General features: G+C 43.3%; 1 protein-coding gene across 1 annotated transcript in view; it reads left to right on the top strand.

The window, feature by feature from the left end:
• The window catches only part of VRK1 (vaccinia related kinase 1), a 54022-nt gene extending 42767 nt beyond the window's left edge, over positions 1-11255 (top strand). The window contains exon 13 of the mRNA XM_019518598.1: positions 9799-11255. Within this exon, the coding sequence (XP_019374143.1) occupies positions 9799-9878 (80 nt within the window). The 3' untranslated portion in view covers positions 9879-11255. The remainder of the gene's footprint in view (positions 1-9798) is intronic.
• The last annotated feature ends 253 nt before the right edge of the window (positions 11256-11508 follow it).

Below are 11508 nucleotides of genomic sequence, written 5' to 3'. Positions count from 1 at the left end.
GAGTGGGACGGGATCAGCTACACAGGGTGGATTGTGGCAGTGCTGGAAGAGGGGCTACAGGGGGGCTTGAGTGAATTTTGGGATGGCTATAGCTTCCCCCCCCACATCACTGGCTCTACTCATGGTGCTCTGCTCTGATGCCTCTTCCTTGGGAGACCTGCATTGTAGTGCAGGCAGAGGACGCATGACCAATGCAGGGCTCCCAAGGGAAAGGCAGCAAATCAGTGTGACCTGGGCAGGGGAAGCACTAGGGGAGGATTTGGGAAGCTATAGCCATCCCAAAATTCACCCTAGCCCCACCATAGCTATCCCTCCCAGCACTGCTGCCCACCCAGCCCTCCTATCAGGAAGAGACTAGTGCTTCCCCTGGCCCGAAGCCTGCAGCAAGCAGCCTGCCTCTGCCTCGCATGCAAATCTGGGGAGGCACTTGCCCCCCATATGTCCCCTGGAGGTGCATGCAGTGATGGGGAGCACCACCTCCTGCACCCCCTAGATGAGCTGCCCACAGCTCTGTCCTGTTCCCGGCCCCAGGGTCCCATTCACCGCCTTGGCTGGGCAGCATCTGGCGCTGCCCCAGCGCTACTCTGTCTCTCACCATGGGGACCTTGATCTGCACTCCTATGCCCCTTCCTCCTCATAGACCTACCTGCAGGGTGCTGCTCTCCAAGCTGTGGGGCTGCATTCCTGGTCATGTGCGGGTGTGCACATGCGCGTGGCATTTATCGGTGACATTATCATCGGCTACACTGGCCAAAAAAGCCGATAGCCAATAATATTAATTTTCCTTTCATTGGTGCCAATCCAATATGCGACTGATATATTGGTGCACCTTTAGTTAAAATAATTATACGTGTTTATTGTTGAAGAAAAATATCCAAAATACATAAGGTTGTTGTTAAGTAAATCAGTTTTACTGCTTGTGGTTTCTGGTGATGGTGGTTGTTGTCCTCTTAATACTGCGTGACAAAAATATCCCCCAAATAAGTATCCATGATTCATCTACTGAATTGGAGATAGTTCACCTCCCAGTGACTTCACAAGTATCTGCCTCAGTTATCTTTCATAAATAAAATAACCAAATCATAATTCTGTTTTCTGATGTAGCTGCAAAATTAATCTGAAAAAATACCAAAATAAATCACCACTTTAAATGCATCGTGTGTACCTTCTAAAAATGAAACCTACATCTATCTCTGAGTTGTGAATTATATGTATTAAGGATAGATCAAACAACAAGAATGTACTTTTTGTAGAAAACAGTGATTAAATCAGGGCTTCCTGACCAGTGATTTAAATCAAATCCACCGTTGGGGTGATTTATCTTTTTATTGGACCAACTGTATAGTTAGGAGAGGTCTAGGAAAGGCCTTGAGCCTGAAAGCTTGTCTAAGATGTCTCTCAGCTATACAGTAGGCCCAACAAAATAAATATTACCCCCCCCCCAACTAATCTTTGCCTCTTACATATTTCCTTGACCATAATGGCTATACTATTTCTGCAAGGCTACCAGTAAAAGCCATATAAGTCCTATTCCATCTTAACCTTCCCCTCTCCAGCACTACAGTATTTTTCTGGTAGGAAACTTTTCAGATTACCGTCCAAGAAAGGGGTCCTCTAAACACTCTGCAAAGAAAAGTAACACGTCACCAAACTGGAACTATGTTTTAATGAAAAACAGCTGGCCAATACTGAATCTAGGTAAGATGGAATTGATGCTGATAGGCAGAGGAAAACCTTTTGAAAACTTGGCAGCTGTAATGCTGTTTTTGGTGGAAGGTGTGTGTCCACAAAGATGTATTTTTTTAAATTAATAATCAAACACTAGCACTTTCTTCCTGATGTTGATAGCAGCATCTGTGAACAGTGCTGTGTCATTTCTGGTTGCGTAGAACCAGTTGATCTTGGCTATGTATGTCTTAAGGTGTGGACAGCCCTAACAAAATGTTTCAGAGGGTCAGCTGTACAAATGTATATGCCTTTTGAAGCATTCCAAAACATTTCAAAAGTGGCTGAAACACTCAGAAATAACATCTCCTTAAATGAAATCCTATTTTGGAGTGTTTTACTTATTAGTTACACATTCATGAAGATAGCGTGGGGTAGGGATGAAATCAGGCTTGTGCCTCTGCCATCCCTGCTAGACCCCTGCAATCCCCACTGATGGCAGAGCTGGGCCCACCAGCCCCAATCCCCTCTACTCATTCCCTCTTGAGGGGACAGAGAGAGGTTCGAGATATTTAGGAGTCCCTGCCACACTCTTTCCATCGCTGCTCACCTCTCTTCTCTGCTTTCCCCTCCCTACTTCATGACCCAGTGAGGGGAGCAGTGAGCTAGGACCACAGCTGCAGGTTGTTGTAGCTTGGGGTGGGAAAAATATGGCTTGCAGGCCAGATCCAGCCCACTGAAGGGTTTTGTCCAGTCTGCGGTGAGTCCCTCAGTCATGGGCAGCCCAGGCTGTGGTACTTGTGGCCAATCCTGCTGCCCCTGCGTGCACAGTGGGACTGGGGTGGCACTGTGGCTGGACTTGCTTCCTGGCACCTGCAGCAGCAGCTTTTTCCAGCTACCACCACCATCAGACCCAGCCCTGATGCCCAGGCACCCCAACTTGTCCACCCCACACCCACCACCAGGGGTGGGACCTGCATGGGCAGGGTGTGTGACTGGGCAGATGGAAAGGGGCCGTGGGCAGCTGGGGAGCAGTGTTTGGTAGCGGGATGAGCAGGCGAGGCTGGGATTGCAGGGCACTGACAGTGTGGGGCTTGGGGCAGAGCCACGATTCACTGCCTGCACATCCCTGTGATGGGTGCGGGTTCCAAGGACAGAAGCATGTCCGGAGCAGATCATGGCTCTTCCCGGGGTCCAGGCCCCTGCCCCATGCTGTCACTGCCTCAAGATCCTGGCCCCAGATGCAGCTCACTGCCTACCTGTGGCCCCATTCTGCCTGCCCTGCCTGCTCAGGTCCAGGCTAGTTTTCATCGAGACCCTGGGATCACTGGGTGGTGACAGCATGGGGCCAGGGCAGAACTGTGATCCACTCCTCGCATGCCCTGGCCTGCACAACTGGTACCTGGCACAGGATTACAAGCAGTGGATCATGACTCTGCCCCAGGCTCCAGCCTTAGCCCCATGCTGTCATGGCCCTGGGTCCCTGGATGCCTTCCCCGCCTGCCTGTGGCCCCATCCCAGCCACTGGGCTGAGCTCAGAGTAGAGCCACTTAAGGAGTTTTGGTGAGCTGTTGTGTGCTGGAAGAGGAGTGCACTGACCCAGCCTGTGACAGCTCACCAGATTTCTCTGGCCCACGGGCCCAAATAATTGCCTACCTCTGTTGTCACCTGATCTAATCCCCCTTGCAGGCGCTGGAGAAAATTGCAGCATTTTGAAACCTTGCAGCCAGGAGGGATATAGGTAGGGATGTACTGGATTCATGATTTTTGCAGAAACTCAATGCAGTATGAGGGGAGGGGGAAACTTTCATGGTGGAGCACAGCAGTATCTCTGAGTAAGGGGCCCCAAAAGTTAGTAGCTCCCTAGGTATAGGGGCATATATGGGTCCCCTGGATGAAACTCTTCCTTTTTGAAGCATTTCTGAAGTGCTTTTCTCTTGGAAAGATTTCAGTTGGACTTTCAGTTGGTTTTCACTTGGAAAGTGTTCAGTGTCTGAACACTTTATCATTTTCTCAGGTAGATTATAGCAATGTAATATGTCTGTCCATGAAACCTCAGCAGTTGGGAAACTCCCAACTCCCATAGAATGCTACAGCTCATCTTCTTAGAAGTGTAGGCTACTATAAATTCATCATATGGATTCCCTTTCAGATTTCAAATTCTGTTCAAATCTTGATACTCAAAGTGGAGCTCTTCACAACAAGGGTAAGTCTTGTTTGCCAGGAAATGGAACTTTCCCACTGCCTTGAATGTCCTCAGCAACGTAAATTCTCCCACACCTGTTTCACCTGTTCTAAATGCAGGACCCATGCTTTCTCTAACAAAGAACAACATGTATATTTTAAAAACTGAAGCTCTTACTATCAAAACAGGACACTCCACTGCACACACTTCTTCCCCTGGGGACAAAATGAGAGAACAAATGCATGACAGATGTATAGTCACATTGTTTAATGTGCTCCTAGAAGGCACACAGATATTATAGTGATGAGCATGGTTTAGGTACCTCCATAGAACAGAATAGCTGGTTCATCCATTTTTTGCAAGCTCTCTAGCATTCATGAGTCTTTAAAATAATTTAAAAAAAAGAATGTTCATTAATGCATAATTCTCATTTGCTTTTAAAACAAGTGTTTTCAATTTGTGTAGATTTTCTGATAGGTTGGTTTGCTTTTGTTTCAGGGTGATAATGTTCAGGATACAGAAATTATATAAACATTTGTTCATGGTTGTATAACATTAAAATACTGTCTTGCAATTAAGAAAGTGAACTTCAAGAAGTTTATAAACATACTGTGCATACATGTGAAAAACAAATAATGATTTTATCATTTGACAACTTAGTTGAGTTACTTTGTAGTCTCCAACATACAGCTTGTACATGCCAACATTTAGCCCAGCCTAATGATCTTGAAAACACTTTGTTAAAGACAAAAAAGGTGCCTTGTAACATTAACATTTCAAAATTCCCACTGGTCTTACTACCTCTGCTGGAAGTTTTCTACTGGAAGAGTCTATTCTAAGCAGGTGCTGCTCTTGCTAAGCTGTAGAATGGTATGCATGCTGTTTCTGCCATGTCCATGCAAGCTGGAGCATGGTCTTTGGTCTAAACCCATGAACACTGGTTCCACTGATGCAGCCTAGAAATTGCTTAAAATCCTCAGGAACTACTCTCCTGCTTCTCAGAATGACTCACCTTTCCCCACTCCGTTTACGCAGGCTGTAAATGCTGGGCCTTGGAACTCCAGTTTCTCAGTGTGTCAACCAAATATTGAGTACCGGAGTGAGTGAAAATCAATAATACTTTGTTTTTCTGTTCTGAAGTGAAGAAGCCTCCTGTTCTTTATGTATCCTTCAGTCTTTTGGACATTTCTCAAAACACTGCACTGCAGTATTTCACTGTTGGTGTGTCACAATATGCCCCTGCTTTCCAACTTTTCCCCTGAGCTTTTTGGAGAGTTTTAAACTCAGTCCTGGCATATCTGTCTGTTGTTCCCAGTCTTGAAATAAGCTGTGTAGTGGTGCGTGCACACCTGCCCTCTTCTTGCCCATAAAATACTGTGTCCTAGAAGACTGAACTATGCAAGAGTGAGATATGCAATCTTATCTCCTAGGAAATCTATGCCTTGCTTGTGACCAGCTTCTTTTAGACCAGAGGTTACCAAACTTGTTCTTAGTGTACCCCCTTCCAGATTTACCAGCTGTCTGTGTCCCCCTAGCAGTATACCCCTTAAATGCCTATTATAATCATTAAAATTAAATTTGCCACTACCCAATTTCTCCTGTGTACCCCCAGAGATGTCTTTTGTAGCCCCAGGAGTACACATACCACAGTTTGGGAACCCCTGTTTTAGGCCATTAAAGGAATTTCGTCAATGCTAAATTTATTTTCTGTCTAACTGATTAAGTAAACAATGTTTTCTTCCCTCTTTAGGTTCTCAATCTATCTCCAGGTTAGTCTCAGTTCTTTAGGACTTCGTGGCAATTTTTTTTTGCTTTCTGTAACAAGATTGGGCCCCAGGGGCAGCTGTGACTCCCCCTGATGGCCTTGTAACTCTTGCTCTGCTCCCTGGGTCCCCTTCCAGTTCCCTTCCTGCCATGTCTTGATGTAATGAGTTGATAGATGAAAAGGGAGAATACCTTTAGGTCCCAGATCAAGCCCTCATTTGTCCTGCAGCCAGCAGGTCCCTCTTGGGCCCGCTGTCCCAATCCTGCCCCATATGTGCCAAGTGGATTCTCTTGGCCTGTCTGTGCCCTCCCCCCCAGGTAACCTGTCGCCATGAGGGCTATTCATGGCATCAGACCTCCACTGCATTCATACCCATGTCTTGCAGGTGTTGCCATTTAATCACTTTCCCTTGTTGGGGCTTCGGCCTTCCCAGCCTCCACCCCTTTTCTTTAGCTGGTCCCTTTCTGCTTAGGCCTACTGTGCCAGACATGGCTTCTATGTTCAGCCCCAGTCTCGCCCTCTTGGGCTCTAGTCTCTGCCCCTCTGGGCCCTTGGCCTCAGGCTGCTTCTCTCTCTTTCTCTTGGGTGTCGGCTTTCTCAGTCTCCAGCTGCGTTTGTCTTGAGCCTAGTGCCATGGAGGACTCCAAGACACTGGTGTGCCCCTGGCACCCCACTATGGTTAAATACAGTGCCCCTCAGGCACCCCACTGTGGGTTAACCAGAATGTACCCCACTCAGGTGCCCCATTCACAAACCACTGGTGTAAGTGATAATGAAAGGGTTAGCCCTCTGATTGTAACGCACTTTCCCCACACTGGGTCCAAGTTACCCACCAGCTCGCTGGCTGGGCTACAAGACTTCCTCCTAGCCTGGGTTATATTCCTCTGCAAACCTTCAATGTCATACTAGCAGTCCTCAAAGCAGTTCTGCTGTAAGCCAGGCATGTCTCAGCAGCCTTTTTAGTTCAGAGCTCTTTCCTGGGCAGCCTGCAGAGCCAGACTCGCTGTTTTGTCTCAGGCACTGGCTTTATGTGCCTCCTAAGTCCCACCCCTTCCTGTCAGGTGACTCATCAGCCACCCACAATTGGCATGCTCTCTGGGTCTGGTGTCCAGGCTGCCTTCAGGGCAGCTTACTGCTGCTACCCTGCTGCTTCAGCAGGCTCCCTAATACTCAAACAAGGCTCTGCCCTGTTGTCCTATTGCTGGGCAGCTAACCCCACAATAGGTACCATCACCCTGCGAGTCCCTGGCTGCTTATTCCCCTGCAACTTGTCCATAACATGCAGTCTCCTCCCCATCTGGGGATATTCCTGTTGCTGCCTCTGTCCAAGTAACAGGAGCCTCTTGGCTCCCTCTTACAGTCTAGTCTCCTTGCCTGACTTAGTTCAGTTATGTGATTTCTAAACACAAATAAAGTTGAAAACTAATTTTTCCCTGCTTACAGCCAAAAATGTTTGATATTTTTTCACTTATGTCCTGGTTCTCATGCTGGGAGGCCTCTCTGGTATGAGAGATGGATGGGTTAATTCTTTTAGCAGAATTGTTTAATGAACTCTTGCCTTAAACAAAATAAAATATCACCATTTCTCTTATCTTTTTGTTGAATGGGTTAGTGTAGTATTGCTCTTAATGGAAGCAGCTTAACTAAAGCTGGATGGTTTTCAGAATCTCCCAGTAGAAGGGGAAATATTAGCTTGTTTTTTCTTTTGGAAAAGGAAATTTGATCACTTCTGTTTTACCCTTTATCAGAGTTCAAGAATAAGAACAGTGGATTTGAATAAAATGATTAAGAAATGTTTTATCGAATACTCAACCAGTTGCAGTTACTGTTATAAGAGGTTGTATTTAAGACTTGTGTAGGATTAATACAAGGGCTAGACATACGTTCAGTGACAAAATGCATTAGCTTAGGGGTGATTGAAAACAGTTGCAAATTTGGGTTGAATTCCACAAATAGCTTAAGCCATAAAAGGAAAAGAAAACAGCATAAACATTTAATAGAATTATAGAAAATGAGGGTTGGAAGGGGCGTCAAGATATCGTCTAGTCTAACCCCCTGCTCAAAGCAGGACCATGCCCAACTAGATCATCCCATCCCTTGTTTAGCCACGTCTTAAAAATTTCCAGGGATGGAGAGTCCACAGCCTCTCTGGGTAACCTGTTCCAGGGTTTTCCTACTCTCCTCATGAAAGTTTTTCCTTATATCTAACCTAAACTTCTCTTGCTGCAACTTGAGACCACTGCTCCTTGTTCTCTTGTTTGTCACCACTGAGAACAGTCTAGATCCATCCTCTTTGGAATCCCCCCTTCAGGTAGTTGAAGGCTGCTATTTAATTCCCTCTGTCTTTCCAGACGTTATAAGCCTAGTTCCATGAATCTCTTCTCATAAATCATGTGCCCCGGCCTCCTAACTATTTTCATTGCCATCCACTGCTGTCCAATTTGTCCACATCCTTTCTGTAGTACCATGTCCAAAATTGGACACGGTACTCCAGAAGTGGCTTCACCAGTGCTGAATAGAGGGGACGAATCACTTCTCTCAACCTGCTGGCAGTGCAGCCCAGTATGCTGTTAGCCTTCTTCCCAACAAGGACACACTTGGCTTATGTTAAGCTTATTGTCCGCTGTAATCCCCAGGTTTCTGCAGCTTGTACCGGTACATGGGTTTGTTCTGTCCTAAGTGCAGGACTTTGCGCTTGTCCTTATTGAACCTCATGAGATTTCTTTTGTTCCACTTGTGCAATTTGTTGAGGTCCCTCTCTGAATCCTAGCCCTATCCTCTAGTGCAGTGGTCTCCAAACTTTTTTGATTGCGCACCCCATCAGTAAAAATGTTTTGAGCGTGCACCCCCAATATATGTATATTTATTTATTTATAAATTATATACATGTACTACTGTACTAATATATTATGTACAATATATATAGATAAAAATATATAAATAGAAGTTCTAATATTTTCTTCCCGCACCCCAATGGATTGTCTTATGCACACCCCACTTTGGAGACCACTCCTCTAGTGTATCTACTACTCCCCCCAGCTTGGTGTCATTTGCAAAGTTGCTAAAGGTGCACTCTTTGCCATCTTCCAGGTAATTAATGAAAACATTGAATAAAACTGGCCCTAGGACTGACCGCTGGGGCACTCCACTTGAGGCTAGCTGCCAACTAGAGAGCCATTGATTACTACTGTCTGAGCCTGATGATCCAGCCAGTTTTCTATCCACCTTACAGTCCATTCAACTAACCCATACTTCTTCAGCTTGCTTGCGAGAATATTGTTGGACACCGTATCAAAAGCTTTGCTAAAATCAAGATATATCATGTCCACTGCTTCCCGCATCCACAGAGCCAGTCATCTCAGGTTTTTCTTATTGGTCAATGCAGGCACCAAACCAAAATTGATTATTTACACAACTTGAATTAGCCGTGGCTTCCTTTGTTAAGCAATCAGCCCCTCTTAAAATGACTTCCAATTGAACACAAACCTAACAATACCTGATTTGGTCACAGATATGGTAGTAAGAAATGAGCAGTAGTAGTATTAAATGGCATAATACTGATTTTGAATGGTCTCTATGTTTCTGGAAATGGTCACGTATGCTTAATTTTTATTCAGGTATTTTATTTTTGTTTGTTGTGACTGCCACTTGTTCTGATTTATGTCAATTTTTTCTGTCCTTTCTATTGGGTAGAAAAGTATTAGTAAGACTGCAGTGATTTTTGCATCCAATTCTGTTTCTTTATAAAGAAGGCAGACTGTCCAGTTTACAGCTTACTTTCCTTCAAACTGGACCTGGATCCTCTGATGAAAGGCGGAGCCAATTTTTTGTTGTTTTAAGCTTCATTTTTTAATAATGGGGAAAAATGAGAATCTTGAGGAATTTTTGGCAGAGTGTCCTGTTTTGATGTCAGTTTGTTACCATAGTGTTATAGAATAACTGACAGTCTGAGAACAAGATTGGGGTCTTATCTAACTATATATATGTTTAAAAAGATGGTTATGGATATTGACAGCCTGGGATGGGTTATCTAATTTGTAGTATAAATTAAAGTCTAATTACTAATTTTATTTGAGTTTACCCTTCTAGAATGCTGTGAAAAACTTACTTTGCCATGAACCTTCTTGCTATCCTTTAGTATATAAAGATTGACTTGACTTTTTGTTTGTGTTTTGAACTACAGAGTCAGGAGCAACCAAAACAAAGGCGACCTCACCGATAACTAAGAAAAACCCAAGAACTAGAAAGAGAGTCCAGAAGTAGATGAACCAAAATAACGTGTTCTTTTGCCCAGCTATCCTTTGTTCAGTTCCTGTAGCACTGGAATTTTTCTTTCCTTTTTTTTAAACATTCAGTTATTTTACAGGATTTGTATGACAACTGCTGAAGTTTGTACCCACTTTTGAAGAATAAATGTTTTATTAAAATATTTGTGCACTGTATGTACAATTTAATTCTCATAAATACAGATTTTTTTCCCAACTTTGAAATGAAGTTGATTTTAGTCTGTACAAGTTATTTTTTTTCCTCTTCAGATTACTATTGAGACATGACATTTTTTCGCTGCTTTATAACTTGGAAAGGGAGCCCACAACCATTCAAGTTTTTCTTTTTTTTTTTCCCCTTTTATGTTCGTGTCTTAGAAATATTAGCCATGTTGCTTCTAGTCTTCCCTGGTGTTGCATGAACACTTATTGGAGGTCTGATATGTAGATGTAGCACTAATTAGAGGGGAAGAAACAGCAAATAATTAGATACCTTTTGTTCAACTATTTCACAGGTGTTTTGTTTTATCACTTAATTCAGTCAGGCTTGGCTTACACTACAAAATTTAATGTTAAAGTACAGATTTCAGCAATCACATTGGTTATTTCCTCTTACACCTGTGTTTATGTAATGAAATTACTGAAAAACATCTTCTGACGCATTTAAATTTTGTAATGTGGCTGAACTTCAGTTCATCAAGTTTCCTTTGCCTAATAATGCCGTCCTCATATCAATTCTCTAGGTATCCATAGTCTCCTAGGGGAAAGACACTAGGCAAGACCTGAATTTCTTTTGGAAACCCTACAAACGCCATGTTTTATTTTTACCAAAAAGAAGCAACGAAGGGTATGAGCCCACTTTTTTCCTATGTAACTTTTTTTTACTTATACATTTTCCATTTTCTTACACTTTCCTTTCTTACTTTAGGGAAAGCTTGACTTGTGCTTATCACATGAAAATCATCTTTTGTCCTTGCTGCTTGGTAAGATGACTTTTAAAAAAAATTTATTCCATTTTTAAAGCACTTTTATGCTGAGCTGCCTTGTTTTCTTTTCTCCCCCCCGCCCCCCTCCTAATCCCAGGCATTTCTGGGAAAGTTTTGAGATCAAGTGTGGAGATCATTGTTTTACCTTGAAGCTTGAAAACCTTTTGCACTTAGGTAATGCAAGTAACTTTCTTTTAAACCGGAACAATAGATATAAGTCTTCTGAAGAATACTGCTTTACAAAAAATGGCAAACTGTTTAAGCAACATATAGGAGTAAATGAACTTTATTGGTATACCACTGTTTGTTCTTGCTAATTTAAATGCTTATATAATGTTAGTTATCCAACTGTCTGCATTCTGAAATAAACGGGGATGTTGGAATATAAAGTGTGTGCGTTTCAATGATTAAATGATCAATCAGATTTTCCTTTCTCTTTAAACAAGGAAATTTTGTGTTCATAAAATTGCAACTTTTTAAAATGGAAAACTGGATACCATCTACTGCCACCTGACATTTGGCCTGGTCATTGTATGATGGAAGAAATATACAGGAGGCTTTCTGTGCATTTGCATAAGTAGAAAAGAAACATGACAAGACTTTACAATGTTAGTAGTTTACCATATATTAATGCATTGGATT

Source organism: Gavialis gangeticus, unplaced genomic scaffold (assembly GCF_001723915.1).
Source record: "Gavialis gangeticus isolate Ggan-Ray unplaced genomic scaffold, GavGan_comp1, whole genome shotgun sequence".
NCBI lineage: Eukaryota > Metazoa > Chordata > Crocodylia > Gavialidae > Gavialis > Gavialis gangeticus.
The sequence above is the reverse complement of the archived record's forward strand: the minus strand, read 5'-3'. Positions and strand labels throughout refer to the sequence as shown.